This window comes from Parus major, chromosome 6 (assembly GCF_001522545.3).
Source record: "Parus major isolate Abel chromosome 6, Parus_major1.1, whole genome shotgun sequence".
Classification (NCBI taxonomy): Eukaryota; Metazoa; Chordata; class Aves; order Passeriformes; family Paridae; genus Parus; species Parus major.
The window spans coordinates 23,214,684-23,236,367 of record NC_031775.1 but is presented as its reverse complement, the minus strand read 5'-3'; the positions used below and the strand labels follow the sequence as shown (position 1 = coordinate 23,236,367).

The 21,684-nt window shown below is 41.0% G+C and overlaps 1 protein-coding gene across 1 annotated transcript in view; it reads right to left on the bottom strand.

Moving 5' to 3' along the window:
- The window catches only part of SORCS3 (sortilin related VPS10 domain containing receptor 3), a 273,617-nt gene that overhangs the window by 8,601 nt on the left and 243,332 nt on the right, over positions 1-21,684 (bottom strand). Inside the window, exons 19-26 of the mRNA XM_033515725.1 lie at positions 21,011-21,182; positions 16,666-16,852; positions 13,574-13,707; positions 9,247-9,370; positions 6,591-6,703; positions 4,637-4,768; positions 2,655-2,754; positions 533-638 (exon numbers count right to left, since the gene is read on the bottom strand). Of these exons, the coding sequence (XP_033371616.1) occupies positions 533-638; positions 2,655-2,754; positions 4,637-4,768; positions 6,591-6,703; positions 9,247-9,370; positions 13,574-13,707; positions 16,666-16,852; positions 21,011-21,182 (1,068 nt within the window). The remainder of the gene's footprint in view (positions 1-532; positions 639-2,654; positions 2,755-4,636; positions 4,769-6,590; positions 6,704-9,246; positions 9,371-13,573; positions 13,708-16,665; positions 16,853-21,010; positions 21,183-21,684) is intronic.

Here is a 21,684-nt window from a genome sequence, read left to right as displayed (position 1 = left end):
AACATCTGTCAAGGTAAATCTCAGCACACATTCCCAAAGGCATTTTGATGCTTTACACAAATTTTTCTGGCTTTGAGTCTCCCACCTTTAACATAAACACACCTGTTCCTCTGCAAGATTAACCTATTCACTTTGCAAGATACAAATGAGATGCTGCTGCACTAAGGCAGCTGGGCAGGTGGGTACAGACTGGGAGAAGTCATTCATCATGTGGTTTTTGATTAAGCTTGCTTTGTAACCTCAGTACTCAGTGAGCACAAAGGTTGCTTCCCATTTCTGATCTGTGGTTTAAATACTGCTGCTGAAGCAGAAGATTATTTCTGAGCTCCTGGTGAAGTTTTGGAGCACCAGCTTTGTGGTGAAACAGCAGTAGATGGTTTTCTCTCTAAGTACCAGAAAGAGAGAACCACATTCATCTAAGCCTGAGGCCAGCATAGTTCACTCTACATTTGCAATTCAGGCACAGCTCTCCCTAGGTTTCCTGCAAATCACCCAGCATCTCTTCCTCCCATCCCGAAGTTTTTCAACTTACCTTTTGAATTTGTAGATTAAAAAAACAGCCAAGCCCACAAACACCACTGACAACAACATCAGCATTGCTGAACTGCTGTGACTTGAGCTGGAATCCACAAGGGGTGCTGCAGGAGGAAAGGCAAAGCATTACTATTGAGGGATATTACAAGGAAACACATTAACTACCGAGATCTGAGCTCAACTCTGTCACTTTATCACTGCTGCATGGTGCATGCTGGTTTTGGCAAGACCAATCAGCAGGAAACAAATTGGTTCTCTTGTCCTTCGAAAGTCAAGGCCCTTTTTCAAGACACTGCAGTCTGACATCCCTGAGTGAAAAGGCACAGCCAGCCACACTTAGCTGAATGCCCAATCACTCCTGTATTAACACTGGACTATTACTTTTCAGGTTTTTCCAGGTACTAGAGTGGAAATGAATTTTATGAAGCATGGCTTAATACATCTATTCCCCTTTGGAGAAGATGCCTTAGAGCATCAATGAGCAGCACAACTCCCATCTTCCAAGGATATTCATCTATCTCACATATGACAGGGATCTACTCCTGTGACAAGCCTCAAGGTCCATCCTTGTAAAGACTTTTAAATTGAGTCAGTTTCCATAATGTGGAAGAGCCCAAAGCAACAATCCTGGATCCAAGCACACAATACATTATAATATTTTGTAGATTCTGATCCTTGACATTTTGTCTAGCTAAATACAGTATATTCCTATACCTTGTTTATGCAGCTATTCCAAGAGCTCATCAGAGCACAGCATCTTAATGGCCTGAGCACTGTGCTGAGATCAAGTGTCTGATGAGAAGTCTCTAATGATGCACAAATGATTATAAGTAGCAACTGAGTGTTTCTCGTTTTGCATAAATATTTGGCTTTGGTGTTTTACTATTCTCCATTATTTTTCTGTCACCCTGAAGACAGGGACAAAGTCATGCAAATAGTTCTGATTTCACTGTCAAATTTCCACACCTAACAGTCTGATCCTGCTAGTATTCTGCAGCTAGTACTTTTGACTTTTGTGGGAAAGACTGTCATTTCATCCAAGTCAAAACACTATAGGAACAGTCATGAAACAAATACAGCACCTGCACTGGAAAGGGTGCAAGAATAGCTGCAAAATGTAATTTAAATGCAGTGTCTTGCTAGAACCAAGCCAGATTCTGGAGAATTCCAGCTACCTGGAGACCTCAGACATTGCATCGCATTCCCAGTTTTGCAAATTAATCAAATTCAGGCTACTCCTAAAGTGAGTATCTGACTCACATTCCAAAGGAACAGGTAGAGAGTGAAGGTAAAAAGGCATTGCCTGTAGGAAAGGTCATGAGCCTTGATTTAGCCCAGCTCTAGGCTCTCTGAGAAGAAGCTGAAGTGTATTATTGTGGGATACGAGTCCCAGTCTTTCAGAGAGGTTATCAGCAAGGGCACTTGCACAAGATCCCACATTTCAGAGAATTATAAGGGTAGTCATAAAAAGTAAGGGCAAAAATAAATCCATCACCTTCTTTGTAACCATCACTGTTTCATCAATAGCTGAGACCTTCACACTAGGCTGGTTAAAATAAAGGGACTGACAAAGCTTAAACTGACTCTTTGTTACTCTGTACAAAAATGGAGATAGGTAGAGTTGAAATTTAAATAAGTTCTAATTTTTGGAAGTCAATATTCAGGCACACATTCCCTTTAAGAAGCCTCTATATTTTCCTGAGTACTTTGCCCCTTTAAAGCTTCTAAGCTAGTCATAACAGGAACAAGCCCTTTGCTATAAGGATTTGATCAAACATCCATGAAACTTAATAATAGCCCACTGAATTCCACAGGTACTCAATAAGGCCTTAATGGAACACCATTCACCTGGTTTTCTAAAACACTGGAGAAACACCAATGCACTTGTTAGTTAAGCCACAGGGAACTCTTACAAGGTATTTTTTATGCTTGTACAAACTGGAGCATGAATATGCCCTTGATAGGTTGGTTTAACAGTTCCTACTTCTACCAAAACATCTCAATTGGCACATAGCCCAGTGCCACAGGCCAGACTGTGAGAGCTCTGAGGCAGACTGATTCTCCTGGGGTTGTCTGAAGCCTCAGGAGAACCACAGCTGTTCCTCTGACTCCACACTCACCTAATGTTAACTGAGTAACATACACAACCACTTCAACACCAGGCTTCAGTTCAAACTGGACCAGGTTCTGGTTGAGAGCATTGAAAAGGATTTCTACCACCTGATGAAATAAGAAGAGATACAACAGTTACAGCATAGAAGATGGCCAAGTCTGGAGAACATTCAGGAATACACAAAGCCCGTGAATAGTGGCTGACATCTCTTAGTGGCTTCAGTAGGGCCTGAGAAGTGTAGAGGAATGCAGATGTGCTTTAGATGGAACTGGATATCCAGTGGATGTGGTTCCACTTGCAGGTAAGCCTCCCTTACAGAACCTACGAGACTCTCATTGCATGTTACTGCATCTCTCCTGGGAAGTAAACCTGGAAGGTCAGCAATTTTTTTTTATTTATTTTTTGGGGGGGCTACAGGAAGAGGGAAAGTAACTAAGGACCTTTTCACCTTCCACAATATCCTCTGAGTTTAATCAAATGCATTTGGAAATCACTGACATACTGGCCTTTCATTGGTGGATAATGAAATTAAATTAGGCAGTTCAGACCTATATTTCTTTATTCCCATTGATCCTGTCATGTAGCTTCTATATTTAAATAGGCTGCTGGGTATGAGACAATCCAGTTTAGGTCAATAGAAAATTTCCCATATTTGTCCTTCACTTAGAAAAGGGGCCTTGGACTGGATATACTGGAATTGCTGAGTTGGGAGACCAGCAACCCAGCTCTGATGTGTCATTTCATTGCCCCAGAGCACATACACAGCATATCAGCCCAGAGCCTCAGCCTGTTAATGCTTGATTTCCATAGAGTAGCTCTGATGGACAGGGCACAGCTAATGAGTGCTTCTAATGACCTGCTCTCCAGGCAGAGCTCCTCAAGCAGATGGCAACAACAGGTGCCAAAGCACAACTGTGTAGACTGTCAACTAGAGCTTTAGGCCTCACAGTCAATTACTCAGAAATCTACTTGAGATGTCAGCATAACACTGATATATGAAATATTGACACAACAGCTTGTTCAGAAGAAGCTTTAATACTGGTAGATCCTACTGAACAGGACAGAAATTACTCCAAGACCATCCCTCCAAAAAGCTTTTCAAACCTTCCCAACTCAATGCCTATTTCCTACACACTGACCACCATAAATCTGAGAGACCAGCTTTGGTAACTTCCTAGGACAAAGGAACTACTCTGCAGGGACTGACTTTACTCAGTGGGTGACAAGAACTATCACTGAGTCCTCTGAATAATTTAATGTTTGATAGAAACTTCCAAGAGTTACTTGGCAATGGGCTCACACATCGTTTGCACACAGTAAAAATGCTGCATACAAGAACATTAGCTAGAGCCAAACAGCCTCTCCAGCAGTACTTCACTCCTTTGCCTTTATAGACCTGATTTAATCACTTGGTAATTCTAACATGAAAGCTTCAGCAGCCTAGTGCTGTTGTTCTTTCCTTGCCTGCATATCACTGCTGCTATTCATCACTGTAATTACCTATTTATCTAAATGGATGGATATTGTAACTTCCAAATATAGTTTGCACAGGCCATTCACTGCTGCAGAAGGAAAAAAAAGAGGTCTTGTTTTGGTGATCTATGAGCTGAAGAGCCTGATTTATTTTTAGTAAACCTCAGTATATTATCTTGCTGCTTTGGCCTCCCTTTATTAGCATTCCTCCAGGGAGCAGAGGGAGTACATAGTCAAGGTTCCTTTGGCCGTAACTACTGTAAAAAGGACACTCCACTGATTTAGGAAGAATCTCTGCTAGTGGTAGACTGTGACACATCTCAGTGAGGTATTAGAAAATCCTGGTTTTCCTCTGAAAAGAATTTTCTTTAATGCCATAAACTGTACTGCCACAGCCCCATATGCATCCATTTCCACCACACTTATTGTAAGTACTTCCAACGCTGAGCAGCTTCAGGGACCGGTCTGCAAACAATATGACAGGAATAAATGTTCCATGAACCCTTCTTTCCTTACTTGCTCCAGATCAGCCTCATTGCTTTTCCTCCTCTCTGTTGTGTTTTTGTGGGGCAGTATGAAGAGTTCAGCAGAAGTAGGCAGTCCAGGGAACAGAGCTACCAGGATCTGTTCATCAGGGATACCAGTCACCTAGAAGAAAAATAAAAAGGAGGTTTCCAGCTGCTATTATGTTACATATGTTTCCATTCAGTTCCAGAAATGGCACTCTCATTAAATGGTTATTTTCCAGTTCTAATGTAGGTGTTGTGGTCCTAATGAGCTGTTCTGCCTATTTGGTGGGTCAGAAATTGAGCTTCTGCTAACGATGTACTCTACTTCCTTTCTGGAAGTGAATGTTGGCTTGACAGCAGCCCTGGTCCCAAAGATCTCAACCCAAAGTCCAAACCTGGCATGTCTCCAGATCTGAATGCTCCATATAGTCCTCCTTGCTACAAAAGAATAACTGACCCAAAGTCAGATCCAGAGAGTGTGTCTCAGAGCAGCCACTGGTAAATGTGCAATTAACAGGGATGATGTGAAGAAAAGTGTCTGCAGTCACCCCCTGTTATCAGGTTATGGGGATCCACAACAGCCACCCATGAACAGCCATGTCCCCAGAGGGAGCCTTTCCTCCTGGGGCAGATCAGGAGGGCTGTGCTAGGAGCAGCTCAGTGCTGAACCAAGGCTCTCACAGCTGCCTTCAGCAACACCTGCCCACAGGGGCTGCTGCCCTCTCTCCCCAAATCCAAGCTGTGCATCCTCAGCAGGACAGGAAGCCTCTCCTCCCTCAGAAATGCTCCTCTGCATGAGGCTCAGTAGCTCCATTGGCTCTCTGGTCCTGTCCCACCTCAAACTCCACGGCCTCACTCCAGAGCTGAAATGTACCAACGGGGCAGCCCATTCCCAGTGGGATATATCCAGATTGCTACTGCTCTCTGTAACCATTCAGTAATTACAAGGTAATTAATTATTTTTGTCCTGCAAGTTTGATTCTCAATGCAGTAAAAGGGAAAAACGGTTTAAGAAAATTAAACCTACCATTTTTTCAGGATGGAAAAACAATCAAGGAAAATCTTATAAACTGTGAATTTTGAGTGGGCTGCAGATGAGAAAAGCTGAGCAGGAATGTACTTTCCCAGTAAAAATAATCAACCTCCATTTCTAAGAACAGCTGTAGCTAAAGCAAAAAAACCCTAACAGGATACATTTTTGGCAGAATGCAAAACCAACAAAAGCTTGTCTAAATCTAGCTCCTAATTTCACACAAAACTAAAGCCCCTGACTACTTGATATCATAAGTTATTCTGTCCCCTTTCCTGCAAGAATATGAGTACTAGTTTACATATTCTAATTAATCCCAAAGGAAGATTCAGTATCTTCCACCTACAGAAGTCTCTCTTTATCCTGTATTTTAAAGGTACGTTTCTTTTCCCTCTGAACCCTCATTTTTTGCCCCAGTTGGAAAGAGAGTAGAGCTTTAAAATGTTCACCAGTTGCTACACTTAGCTGCATGTGGAACTCCTGACTATCAGGAAGAGATAAAAATATCTTCCTCATGTATCCAGAATACTACAATGTCTCTCTTCTGGGATGAAGTGGATCAGCTGTTTAACAACACATAGTAACACTAACCAAATATTTGGAATAGGAAACAGTACATACTGTTATATCAACTTGGAAAAATAAGAATGATGATGATACTATTACAATCTAGAATTTGCAAAATCCTCAGGGATATTAAAAGCTGAAAAGCACACAGAAATATTAATAAAAGTAATTGTAATATTTCCACAAAATCAGCAATATAGATTGGCTCTGCAAAATGATCCAGCATATTAAGAAGCTTTTTATTGATTTTTAATGACAGTGTCATCACTGCTGTGCTTACCCATTCTTTCAAGCTAGCATGTGAAAAAGTGCATGTTTTAACAGCCTAGTCAATGCTAGCACAGACAAGGAAACAGATGCTCACCTGTGCTAGTGCTCTCTTGATAACTTTGCCAACATCTTGTCTCCATTCAGGGATGTCAGGGTTATGGTAGTCCAAGTTGGGAGAAAATGACAGGAGCTGAGATTGGAAATATTCTGGAATAGAAAAAGTATTTATGAGAAGGTTAAATGGGCAGTTTAGGGTGCAGAGAAGGGTGCAGAAGACAGCAGGAGGACCATAGCTATCTTAAAGCAAGAGGGTGAGAAAAGGCTGAAGGAAGAAAAGGGCTGGCTAACACTAAGCAAGACAGAGAACTTGCAAGGAAAGAATGCTTATAATGATACTTATAAAGGACATTTTGGCCTAATGCCAACTTCTGGCTTTCCCCAGAGAAACAGAAGTGAGAATGAGAAGTGAGAGGATGCCTTCATGATGCCTCTGGACCTTGTAATTTTGCCACTCAGCTTCTTCAGATTCTGCTCACACGAAAGTTGACCAGCAAATAAGGCAGCACCTGGCTGAATTTTGGAAGGCCTGTACAACTGAAGAGCGAACAATTGCTGTAAGTGATGTTTTCTGTTTACTCTCCTGGAGGGAAACCAGGAGTGGTTAATTCCCCAGCAAAGGAGAACCCAGTGCCGCTAATGACTGGCTCATCAGGAAATGGCTACTGGCAAAACACTTTCAAGTTCTGTCCTGACTGAATGATTGCTGGGAGGAAGAAAAGCCTCCTAGACTTAAAATACAGAACCATTTTAATTTTTCTCCAATTTCAACTCTCCTCACTGGTCTCACCAAAGACCAAATCTGGAATGGTAATCACACTCTTATAAAAGTTCTCAGCGTAGAAGATTCTCCTTTGTGTTTCTGGAGATGTTCTATGCCTCACCTTGAAGCAACTGATCTCCAGACACTTCAAATAAGTACCATTAATCATTTGTAAGAAGGCACTAGTTTTAGATCAAGATAAACCTGCCAGAGTATAAATGAGGAAATCCACAGAAAAGCAGGGATGTACCAGTACACCATTTATGTGGCATCTTTTGCAAGAACTGTTCTTTTTTTTTTTCAGATGGTGCAATATATTTTTAAATAAATTAAGTATCAAAGAACACAGGGAAAGTCTCTCAGGTTCTGAAGGTTTAACCCAGATATATAAAGTCTTTGACTTTTGACCCCTTAGTACCATGTCCAATTTATTTTTTGAGCAAATTCTTTTCTGTTAACCTCAAATTAAGAATATGCCTGAATAAATTTCCTCACAGGTAATACCAGAAATCCAAGTGATTGTGATCTAGACCCATAAGCACTTGATTCAGGACACAGATTAGGATACAAGTTTATCAGAGGACATATTTACTAAAGGCATCACCCATTTATGCACTCAGACTTGAACTCATCATCAGACTGAGAGGCTGGAAGGATTCCTTCCTTAGACTAGGTCAGTCTGCAGCACAGCACTGGGTAGGACTATTTGGACTGGATCCAAATGGGTCAATTTCTCTTTGTGATAGAACCCAAAACTTTGGATTTTCTAAACAGAATGGCGAAATTTCTTCCCAGGCATTTAAAAAGAGTGAGGAGCTCTCTGTGGGACCTACTAGGACAAAAGATCAAGATCACCTGTGAGTATCACTCTTAAATATATTTGATTCAGATTTATTTATTTATTCACTGCATTTTGCAGTACTCAAAATTATGAAGTAGAAGGTTCCTAATATTTGATAATAGCAAGTCAAGGTATTACTAAATCACATTAACAAATTATTAAAGTCTATTGCATTTCATGGCCAGACAATCTATAAATATCTATTTAGCTGCTGTTACATCTGAGTATACAGCAGGACATTTATTTGTATTTAACTACTGAAATAAGACACACATGGTGCAAGTACACAGTGCTGAGCTTCAAAGTAGCCCAAGTTATTTGAAGCCCAGGTTTCCCAATAAGACTTGAAGTTCAAAGAAAAGCTTGTCCTCAAATGCTGGATGTGAAAAATTGCATAAGGAAAATAAAGACTGGCGCAGGGAAGAAATTATTCTCACAGTCCTGCCAAAGCTGCTGAGAGAGCCCTTTCACCCAGGATTTAGCAAGCCCCAAACAGGGTAAGCTCTGCTGTCTGCCATTGGGTGCTTTTTGAAGCCCGTGACATGCAGATATGGCATGAACATACCAAACATTCCCCATAGGGAAGTGCAGTGGGCACACTCAGACCTCCAGCTGTGACATGAAGGATGGGCAGTGATACCAACAACAGAGTCATTCCTGTCTTCTTTTCCAGACCCCTCCTGACCCCTGTCATTTTTACAGTCACTGACAGAGACACCAGTTGCATTCAGATCACCTTCATGATGCACTGTAACTATTTCTTTCCACAGCTGGGAAGATGAAGGAAGGCAGTCTGGTTCAAATGTTTTTTTTATTTCTAGAAGTTCCCTGTCTGGGTCTACAGACAGATCAACAGACACAGCAGACACCAGCCACCTTATTAATGCTGAGGTTATAAATTTGGTTAGCTGCCCCATTCTATTCACTTCTGTATTTTGTCATCATGACAGATCTGAGCTACTTTATCATCAGAGGTTTGTCTTCAGAGGTTCCTACAGGCATTATCAAGTTCCTAGAGTTCATTCTGGATCAGCAATGATTGTCTGCCCTTCACCCCCCTGAGATGTGACTGCAAAAGGCTGAGGGTACCATGCACTGCGATCTCCTTGGTGTCCTGGATGAGGGTGTTGCCCCCAGCAACTTGCACGGTGACAGTGTTCATCCCCTCCACAGTGAACATGTACGAGATGCTGCTCTCCAAGGTGATGAGGGGCTGTAGAGGCAAACACAAATGACAAGATCAAAATCAGGGTGAGATTAACTCAGGATCACAACATGTACCTGATTTATCCACCAGGCAGCAACTGCCTTGCTCCTTAACACAGGTGTGGTGCTGCATGTTTGCGTGTCCTGCTAAGGCCCAAACACCATCCCATGAGCAGTGTCCCACAGGGAGAGGCTTCTCTCATTTCAGTAGATGTGTCCTGAAATATTCTTCCATTTAACTGCAAGCCATTATTGTATGGACTCCTCAGCAGACCACAGTCAGCAGCTGCAGAATTAGTGCAGTAGAATGCAGCGTTGTACACACACAACCAGCTCAGCTGCTATATTTGCTCTACAAAACCCAACCTCAAATTGAAAATAAACCAAAGATGCAGATGCTTCTTCAAACAATCCATATTGTTCGGATTCAGGGCCAGCCTTTGCTTTTATGAGCACAAATCCATTTATCTCTCACAGAGCAACACTGCTCAGGTCAGAGTGAGGACATCCAGCATCGCCCTGTCCATGCTGTGAGTCTGTAAGCAAGCTGCAGGCACAAGCTGGCAAACTGTGCTAACCAGGGTGAAAGCATGGCATAATTCCTGCTGACAGTGCTGACTGGATGTGGCTGTGGAAGGGATCCACAATGGAGCAGCCCATGGGAAGGGCCCACATTAAAGAAATTAATGGAAAGCTGTCTCCCATGGGAGGGACTCCCTCCCACAAGCAGGGTAAGAGTGGGAGGCGTCTTCCCCGAGGAGGAAGCTTTGGAAGAGACAAGATGTGATTAACTGATGACAGCCCCCGTTCCCTGTCTCCCTGCACTGCTGGTGAAGGAGGAGGCAGAGAATTCAGGAGTGAAATTGAGCCTGCAAAGAAAGGAGAGATGTGGGAAGGTGTTTAAAGATTTGGTTTTATTTCTCATCATCCTACTCTGATTTTATTGATAATAAATTACACTAATATCACAAAGTCAAGACTGATTTGTTTTTTAACAGTAATTAATGCTATCTCTCTGTCATTATTGTGACCTGATTTTGTTCTATTTTATGTATCCTGCCCATGTGAGAAGGGGAGTGACAGAGTGACTTTAGTGGGCATCTAATGTCCAAACAGGGTCAACCTACCACAACTGAAAATCAAAGTTCCAGCCCTCACAATGCCACTGATCTGACAGCTGGTCTAAAGAAAAAACTTTTCATTTAGAGAAACTACAAAAAAGGAAATAGTGATACTAATCTCCATTGCAAAAGCACACAGATGTCTAAGAGAACAGATAAAGCCACTGTACCATTGCTGTTATCCCTTCATTACACTGCCAGTTTGATTTCATGGGAAAACTTCTAAACTTTCACCTTCCAGCTCTCACACTTTGTCTCATCAGGCTTCCAGCCTGACTGCACTGCACAACAGTGGTCACATGTGCTATTTTCATAGCCAAACCAAAATACCCACCTGCACAGGCTAGACTAACAAACACATTTCTCTCTCTCTAGAGTACCACCTTCCTTTGACCCTCCCACCCATGAGCTGAAAAAGCAGTAAAAACTAAAGTCTTATCACATGGCACACACAGTCCAAGGGCACCAGCCTGTGCCAGCCCTGCAGGCCTAGCTAACATTTACTGAGATATACACACACCCTGGAGAAGCTGAATGGGCCTGTATCAAACTGCAGTGAAATCAGCAATCCTCCTGGAGGTTACAGGTTGTGGTTCTGTGCAAAGGCAGATAAGAGGATGCAGTCTGGCCTTTAAAATTTTTACAATTACAGTTTTTTTTTTTCTTTTATTATGTGTGAATGCTGGACATTCCATTATCATGGATGATTTCACCTCCATCATGGAGTTTTAACATTCAGCCAACTCCTTAATTTTAATTCAAGAACCAAGACCTGGAAACTAACTCTAAATTAAATCAAGTAGTTTAAGGTTCATTTGCTCAAACCTATTAGACAGCTGGATACATTTATTAAACTGGACCTGTGTTAATCCAGGCAAATTGGCCTTTGGGCATACTGAAAAAATCAGTACAGTAGAAATTCAGTACAGGAGTTTCAGCAGGGTGGGGAGAGCAGTAGGAGAGTCTCAGTCAGGTCATTTGTGTCTAAGTCAAATCTCCCTGTGCAGCAGCACAGAGAGTGAGACTCCACAGTGACACAAGACACATCTGGTTCTGCCTGGGATGGCTATGGGCTGAACAGGAAACAGAGCTGCAATCCCTCAGCATGGAACTAAAATATATCATCTAATAATACCAGTCAAAATATTACACACCTCATCCTTTAATTCAGTGGTCCCATCTCCCACCTCTACTCAGAACACCACGGTTTACTCATGAGAGGGCACAGAGAAGGATCTGGCATATCCATTGAACATCCCAGGAGGAATTTTGATGTGATACAGACTGCTGTTCTGAAAAAAGGTGGCTGATACAGTTATGTCTATATCCCTTGCCATACTTTTGTCAGAGTTAAAGTAGATTCCGTGAGACAGCTGGAGACAATGCTTTGCAAAGATTGAAGAGTGCTCTGGGTCTGAGATTCAGACACAGGTAAGTGGCACCACGTTTACTCTTCCATATTTCAGCAACACATGCCAAGGTCAAAGGATCAGCTGCTCCATGTGCTGATGTCCAAAGTACCCATCCCAAACATATCCACATCTGCTTGTACTCTGCTGCCTATGGGTCTGAAATTTCACCCAGAAGATGAGGCAGACCCTATTTCCAACCCAGAAACAAGCACTGTGAGAACTGCTTGGAAATCTTCAGCAAACACCACTGCTTTGCACTATCTTTTCTAGATTGCCTTCTATTTCAAAGAAATCTTTTTTAAGGCCCTATTCACAATCATCTTCTATAGTAAGGACAAAAACAATGGCAGGAAGACTCTACACTGGAGGGCTTAAGTGGATGATCAAGTTACCAGTACCAAAATTGACTCAGATGTAGTTTAATGGTTCTCCATGTGTGAGCGCTGAGCCAAAAATACCTGAATTGTAACGTGATTTTGCATGACTGCATTCCAATGCAGTATAAACAATGCAGTATAAACAATGTGGAATTACCTGGTATTTGCAATGGACTAGATGTGCATATGTGGGTGGTTGCCATAGTTCAGCTAGGGCACAGCAACTTGCTAAGTTACAGTAAATGGTTTTTGATCCTGAGCTCTTCTGCTGCCTCAGCTATGCTTCCAGAAAAATCAGCAAGTTCTTACAGTGAGCTTCCTAACTGGATGTAAAACCCCAGCAGAAGCAGCACTTACTGTTTTTATTTTGCCTCTCCTGAGACTGTTGGTAGCTAGGGTAAGAGGTTAAAACTAAACAGCTTTGTCAAAGAGAAAACAAAATACTTGTGTGCCTATTTTTTATCTCAAGTTCCATATTTCATGTAAAATCCCTGTTTCTTTCTGCTGCAATCTCACCTCGATGCACACCTTCAATTGCAAATGTAGACAACGACGTGACTTAAACTGCTTTTGTAAATAACAGCAGAAACTATATTGCAGAATTAACAGCTGTACAATTCACAACTGTAAGAATGGAGAATAGTGCCTGTCTCACTCCTAAAGCCTAGAATAAAAGCTGTAGCTAATAGGCAATCCTGTTCTCTCCATTTGAAAGCATGATGTTAACTTGTATTTTCACTTTAACTATTGCTAAAAAAGCTCTTTATAATACATACAGTCACAATATTCATCATTCAAAAATTCACTACAAAGGAGTCTCATCTCCCTCTCTAACACAGACAGATTCTTCAGCCTGAAATTCTAGATACAACTGTTTATTTGAACACCAAGAGTTTTAAAGTACTGTGTTGGAATCCAGCATTATGTACTGCACACTGGCACATAATGGAAACCCCCTTGGTTATTTGAACGCCAGCAGTTTTTAAACACTGTGTTGAAAGCCAGCATTATTCCACACATAGTTCAGTTAAGTTGAAAGTGAACACTGGAAATAACAGTGGTCTTCAAATCACAGGGCTGATAACAACCACATGGAGAAAGTAATGACTCCTAAGAACAACACAAGATAGAAGGAAATAAATCCACAAAGGTTGAAGTTCAGATAATGACAGCCCTTTTCAGACAAGTGAAAAACAAACACCAAACAGACAAAGGCAAGAAGTTTTTACTAGGGCTGAGAGAGTTCCCTGACTGTTGTGATAAGCTTAGGAAGAAAAAATGAACCAAAGGGTATCTGTACCTTGGTGCTGTTGCCAAACCACCAGAAGTAGGTAAGTGTGCCTGCCTGGCTGGGCCAAACCACTGCAGTAATGTTGACATCCTTATTTCTGATGGCAACAAAGGGGACACTCAGATGGACGTGCTCCACTGGACCTGTGGGGAGAGAGTTCATTATTAAAGGCTTTGAGTTAAATCCTCCCTGCACAGCTGTGAACAGCAAGGATCTTTCCTTTAAATAAATCAAAAGTCCTATGTCAGTAGTGAGAGTCTAGTTTAGAAATAAAAGACAATTTTAGCAGTCAATGAACAACAGAAAAAGATAATCAGATTTAAGAATACTTTTTTTCCCTCCTTATTATGCACATTTTCCATAGTGCTAATTTTCAGACAGGGCCAGCACTGTGTTTAGAAGAATTTTCAAAATGCATTTTGAAGAAAAACAATGAGCTGGCTTTGCATTATATAGAGAAATTGCTATTGAAAGCCATAAGGATAGGACAAAAGAAAGGGATAGGACAAAAGTGAGAAGGAAGGTCTTTTTCTTGAAAATTCAGCCACTGAGCTACTAAGATTTGTGGGGGAAATCATTTTAGCCAAGATGGCTTAATTCTTGTTATGTAAGAGGCATTTCTGACTTGATTAAATATCCCCAACATTTTTTTAAAAGGTCTCAAAAATAATGACTCATGATTTTGTAAATCCTTGGTATCTTTTTGACTTACAGCTGACCTTGGGAAGACTTTGGGGAGTCAGTTGCCCCTAGTAAACCATCAGGAACCACTTGAAAGATGTGTGCATTGGCATAATAAAGGGTGTGACTGTCAGAAGCACTTGATTCTGAAAGACTTAAAAAATAACAAAGTACCAATGCAAAATTGTATCTAATTAATGAAAATGCCCAGAATAAATCCAGGGCATGAAGCCCTGAATTCAGAAGACAGATCTGCTCTAGAAAAAACAACATGTGTAAAAAACACTGAGGCTTTGTTTGGTAGTTTGTTTAAAGCTTCTACTATCTCCATTGTTTTTCTTCTTGTTTAATCTTTTGGTTTTGCTGGTACTGAATTTCAGCTGATAACTGCTGCCCATCAGACAGTGTTACTTTCTGGGTAGTACCTTTAACACACAGCAAACTGACAGACTATCCCTGTGAGATGGAAAGGACAAAATAAGAAAAGTCAGAATCTTTTTTTTCTGTAAGACATTCATTCTGGGGAGCAGGAAATTTGGTGATTTAACTGAGACAATCCTCTTGTGTTACCTCTCAGCATGAAATGGGGACATTAATCAGTTCTCCATCTACTTGGATTACAAAGATTGTGGAGAGCAAGAGCTGTTCTTTTACCGCGGGAACATAGAGCTCCAAGCACAAAAGGACTCTATTCTTGCTTTTGGCACCTTAAAACTTATCTTTTCTCCCCCCTTTTCCCAAGAGTTCTCTAACAGCAAGTCACTCCTGAGCTCTGACCATAGGAAATACTCTGGGTTTGCAAGAACAGCAGGTTCCCCTAAATATTTTGTGACAGTGCATGTAAGAGGAAAAACACTAATATCTATACTTCCTTTAAATATCAAGATAAGCAGCTTGTCAGCAGATTCCAGAAAGCTGAAAAATTAACTGGCTGCTAATAAAGCTGCAGGGTAGAAAACTGATGTTGCTTGAGGCCAAGGAACCTTTTTCTCTCTCTTTTTTTTAGCACAGGATCCCAGTACCAGAGTGATTGTATGGTAAGAATGACTCTCAGGCAGAGCTGTCTGTACATTTAAACTTCAAGGTCAAACCTCCTATATTGACCAGTACTTCCAAATATATTAAAAGTTTAGTACCGAGGTGTCATCTTATTTCAGCACTAGCATGAATATAAGTGCTTGCAAAATATTTCCCTAGAGATAATGGTAATAAATTTGCCATCTAAGAATGCTATAAAAGTCAAAGGAGTGATCTGAAAGGTTGATGAAGAAAAGGGTGGAGCAGCAAAACCAGGCCAAGGAACTGTCCTTTGTTGCATTCTGCTTTAAAATCCTCACCATGAAAAAGTAGTTCCTTTGAGAAAAATCAGATAATCCATACAAATCTGGTTGTTATTACCAGGTAACCATCACTTTTGTCAGTTAATGGCCCAAGGTGAAGGAAAAAACAGTTAATGCTCTAATAACAGGTTGGTAAGTGCAGCCATGATTGACTTTGAGGGAATTATGAGCATAATAAAAGCTTCAAGGAACATTTATTCCTTCACACAGGGAACTGGAAATTAAAATGGAGAAAAAAAGTTCTTGAGTTTTGGAGATTTCTAATGTGTTTCCTTTCAGCAGAAAAGCTCAAGCAAAAGGCAGGATGTAAGACATTCTGACAGGTGAAAAGGGAAGGCAGACATAGCTATGATCACCATTAGGGGCAAAATTGATGGGGTGCATCTGAACACAAGAGATCTAATAACCTGAGAGAAGATCAAAGAACTGGGGTCTTTTTGGTCTCATCCTGCATTCCACTCTCTCTGCTCTCTCCTGTGGCTTTGAGAAGTTAACTGAGAGCTCTATATTTGAGTTTGCTCATGTGTCAGCTGGAGAGAAATTGCACTTATCTACCAAACAGGACAGAAACATCAGGGATTCATGTCAAACACATGGAACGTAAAAGCAGCACATTAGCCCTCAGTACATTCATATCTCAGAAAGCATGCTCGGCATAATGCTTCTATTTCATTAAATTAGCACTGTAAAATCTGAAGTTCTGAAAAAGTGACTCAAAATCTAGTAGCTTAATCAAATCCTCTTGGAATGAGATGTATTGAAAATATACATTTGGACTTTGCTTCATACACTGCTTGTTCCTTGCTGCTGACCTTTTCAGAAAGCCCAATAGACATTTTCAAACTTTTCACCGTAACTCTGAGGACTGCAAATATACTTGTGTTAAAAAAAAAACCCTTCCCTTTCCCTTCATTCAAAAAAGTCTAGTTTACAAATTAGAAGAGTGTCTAGGAGCCCAAGCCTTTGGAAGAGCATGAGCTGCACATGTATGTGGGTTTAATCTCTTCTTAGGCCCCACTGAAGCTGCAGGGACTTTCAGAGAGGTCAGATTTTTGCCCAAGGAATCTGGCAGGTACTCACAGACCACATGCAGGAACAGGACAGCAGTGTCTGAGCCCAGGCTGTTCTCTGCATACGCCGTCACCTGGAAGATTCCAGCACTCTTATACACGTGCCGGATGCCATCCTCCACAGGACTGAAATTGGCATAGGACACTGCAATGCCATCTCCAAAATCAAGCTGGATGTTTGTCCTTTGGAGATCACCCTGCAACAGAGAAGGCTGGAGTAGGAAACTGGACTGATAAAAAAGGATTTATATTTTTATCACCCTCCATCCCACTTAGTTCTATTTCATTAGCATGGGCACAAAGTAGTAACTTTTCAAAACAAGCTGAGCTTTGTTCTGCCATTCCCCAAAGTAGCCAGACACAGAGAGCAAAAGACCAACACCTCATCCTAAAATATCTGAAACAGGTGACATGAATCATCTCTTGCAAATATCCTCCCCTGATTATACAGAGTTTAGAAGACCGGTTTCAGCTAGACACGAAGCTTCAGGACTGCTGAATTTATACAGGTTGAGTCCCACGTTGAGGACTGACAGATTTTTTTTGTCTAATGTCAGTCAACACAGAGACAGGGCCTGGATACGCAGGAGAATGAAGCAGATGATGAGAAAATCTCTTCCAGGATTACTGTCAATGACAGTTTTTAAATGAAGGAGAGAAAAACAGAAGAAATTCCAGCACCACAGGTATTGTCTGGAGACAGAAGTTGCATTATTTTAGTTTAAATCATGCTTTAAACCACAGTAGTTGAACTGTAGAAGTGTCTGCTATTTTGGTTTCTTGAAGCCTTATTTTATAGTTGCCCCCAGCTGACTAATGTAACACAAAACAAGGCTAATTTAAACAAAGGTAAAGCCCACTGCAGTGATTTCACTAAACCGAAATAAAACTACAACTCCGATTAAATCTCTGTAGCTTTAGCTTTCTGCATATATATGTGTTGTGCCAAGCAATTTCCTTTCATGAAAGATCTGCACTGTATTCACTGGGGGTGAGGAAGATACCACTACATTCTGGAGATGTTTCTAGCCCCAAACTGAAGTCAATCCCTAGATACATTGAGGATGTGATCTGAAAGTTTTTTTTAAAAAAATAAATCTCTGCTCATAAATTTACCCTTTTTTATGGGAAATTCAGAAATATTTTACAGTCATAAACCCCATTATAGCTGTAAATGCACAGGGAAAACACAGAAGAAGCCAGACCACAATGAAGCAAGTCCCGTGTGTAGAAAATCAGGACCTTAGCAGCCCCCACAGAATTTATCCTCCTCATAGACTATACCTGCATGAAGAAATCAGAGTGTAGGAAGGGTATTTTTCAGATGTGAATTTACTTTGAGTATATACTTGGGGTCTTCAGACACTCATATAATCAGGATTATTGCATGTAGTTTTTGAAATATGGATATTTGGTTATATATGTTAGATCTCCTTCCTTGCTCCATCATTCCCATTCCATGGGAGCCAGGGGAGTTTTGGCTCTTGACTTGATCAGGGCACCATTTTCACCTCCGCCCTACCTGGACATTAAAAATTCAGTATAAAGCAAAGAGCAATCAGAAAGGATAAAGTGGTAGTGACACTAAAACGCACCTATAATATTGAGTAGTCAATAACATCCTTTAGACAGAGAGTTTTTAAAGTCACTCTAAAAAATTCTCTAGCAGGAACAAAATTACACACTTGAGATATTCAGTTATTTGATATAAAGGCTCCCACAGCTTGTTAAACCTTTCAAAACCACTTCTCAAGGGAATGCACTAAGACCCCAAGTCCAGCTCATATGGAAGATACTGAACAGAGGATAAAAATTTGGTCTCAGCTGGATTCATCACCAATGACCTCAGGCTGAAATCTCTTGCACCAATCATGGCAGCTCATCTCCCTTGCCTGACAATTTTCTTTTCTATTTCCTTCTTGCTTCTCCAGTATGATTCTATCTGAAATGAGATGGTTTCACGTAGAGAAGCAGGAACAGATTTTTCATGACTAAACAGTAGCAGATGATCTTTTCACCCAGTTATGTGCCAGGACTTCAATGCAAAGGCTGTCCATCACACTAATCATGTTTTCTTTTTCCTTTCCATACATCTGTATCCAGTATGTAAAATACTAAACCAAACACGCTAGTCCCACACAAAGTTGTCAGATATTCTGGAGTTTATAGATATAAATTAAAATAGAAGGGAAGTGGAAGCATTTCAAAAGGAAAAAGAAATAATTGCTATCCATTTATATTCAAGAGGCACATTTTGTTGCTTTAAGCCCCATAAATAACTGAAAGGGAACAAGGTATCTCACAAAGGTTGGCTCTGAGTATGGAAATCAGTGAACAGACGTGGTCAAGAACACAACTCCACAACACCTATTTGGCAGTCCATTATTTCTTTGTGATCAAAAAAAAACTTAGGTTAAAAAAAAAAAAAAAGATTCTAAGCAGGTTCTCATCTCCTCAGGTTCCCTTGCATGTATACAGTCCAAATCACAGTCCAGCCCCATATTCCTGAAAACACAGAAAAACCTTCAGTCATTCTGCACTTCTCTGTCCACAGTCATCACCACACACATATTCTGAATACCACTGTGAAGAATCTTACTAAAGCTAATTCTGTAAATCCTGAGAAATTCAGATTTTGATTAATTATGATGAAGCCTGTTTACCACTGACAGCCTAAAGGTCAGTCACCTCCATATACTGAGGGTGTGTACTAGAAGGCAGGAAAGAAGTGTTGGCTCATCAGGGTGAGTCTGACATGGAGACCACACAGATGTATCCATAGGAGGGCTGGTCAGGCTGCTGCTTGGCTCAGAAATGAACTGTAAGCTTAGGTACAAAGCTACCACCAGTAAACAGACTGACCAGAGAAGGTGGAGGAAGCCACAAATGAATCTGAATGGCAGCAAGGTAAGAAACAATCAAGACTTCCACAGAAATTATTTCTTCCAATGCATAAGGAAATCTTTGGCCACAATTCTTCTCAGGTTCACACTAAAAGACTGGAATGACTTTGTTCAAAATCTCTCTGTTCTTTTTCTTTTATTTTCTTTCCTTCTTGAAAGTCTATTATTTTAAGAAGCAAATTCAACACACAACTTTCTGTGGTAACTGTTCACCTACAGAGACATGTTCCAAAGATCCTCTTCCCTTAGAAAAAAAAAGCTTGTTTCAATGAAATGTTTTTCTAACTACCATTATTTTTCAACAACAGACATGAGAGTGAACACCCTTACATATTTATTCAGCTGCCTCTTCAATGTCTAAATCCTTGCAAAGATTGCACTCTTCAGCTACCTTGACTGCTGCCTTATTCCCCATCTGTTTATCATTCTTCATACACAGCAGTTCCGCTTGAGTGCCTTAATAAATTACTAGTTGATTCCTAATTTTTAGATTATATCTGTTCTTTTCTGAACTCCCACTCATAGTGTCTACACAAATTGTCTTACCATGTCAAGTCTGCAGAATAGAAAAGAAGCAGCAAGTAGACAAGAAATCCCCCTTGTATAAAAGCAGAGCATGCATGAACCTCTGAGGAAGTAGCAAAGAGGCCCTGCCAGATTAGTGTGGTCCCAGTGAAATATTTAGCTACTATATAAGAATTTAATTTAGTGTGAGAATATCTGTCTGTGGGTGGTCTGCCTCAGCTGTCTCCAGGTACTGCTCCAAAACACACGGGACAGAAAATGTGAGGAAGAACAGTTGTGCTTCTCCAGCACCACCTCAGTCCCCAGCCAGAAGAGCCTCAGCATTTCGGTGCTTTTGGCAGTAGCATGGCCTGGTGTCACTTATGCTACTGTTGTTTACAGAGGGAGCTGTACCAATAGATAAATACAACAGATAAAGTCTGGGGGCTAGAGATGCTTTGAGGAGACTCTATTCCTACTGCAAAATAACAATACCCCTCATTGTTCCCCATGAATGTGAACATGCTCCTCACCATTCTTAACCTTTCCCAGAAAAGCTGAAGTTAAAGATTCACATCTCAGACACAGAATTGTTGATCACAGAAACACCACTTCTGCCTCATAAATTCTATAAACTGCACTTTGCTGGAGGCAGCAAGAAGTGAGTGAGGAAATAAATTTTTTGACCAGATCTATCTTTCTTCGGCATTAACATCATCACTGATAGATAAGATAAGCACACCTGTGGTGTGACCCAATATGACCTGCTTGTATGCATCACTATAGCCTTCAATTCTCTGAAATTCCTTAAGTCACATAAATCTCAGGACCATTCAGCATTTCATGATCCCCCTTGATAGCTATTTTCCTCTCAGCAACCTGAAAAGCGAAGGAAAAGAATGCCAGCCCTGCCACACAGAGAAATGTTTACTGAGACCACTAACACACCTCTTCCATAAGGATGATGAAGGTGGCATTGTGCCCCTGCTCCATGACCAGCTTCCCATTGGAGGTGAGGATGTGCAGTCCCCGAGGTGCTTTTCCAGGGCATTTCTCCATCTTGGCCATGTACTTCTCTCTCAAGCCATCTGTGCAGTTGTTAGACACAATCCTTCGGTACCTGGGGAACGGTAACAAAAGGACATTGGGCTCAGACTGTGGGTGGAAAAGCTCCTTTGTTTTGTTTTTTTTTTCTCTCCACATTAATTCATGTGTTTTTTCAAAGGCTAACTGCCTGCACAATCCCCTCACTGAAAGGAAGACTCAAAGAAACACAAAACTTTATTAAGTAGGAGAAAGTCGAACCAATCACAATTCAACCTTCTCCAAAGATTCTCAGCAGCATCACTGAGAAGAGACACATTGTAGAGGTGAATTACTCTTCCCTACTACAAAGAGAAGAATTCCTCCAAACCAGCTCCTGCAGGATTGCATCCTGCATCTCAGCTTTTTAATTTTACCATTTATTATGTTTTGTCTACCTCTATTGGGCTAGAGGGCACTTGAAAAAGTACACCAAGGGCTTTGCCCAGTTCAGTTTTAAAATTATTTGAGGTTTGGGTTTGTCTCTTGGATCTTCTTGGAAGAGGTTGGTTAACAGCAAGAAACTTGGCTATTCCCAA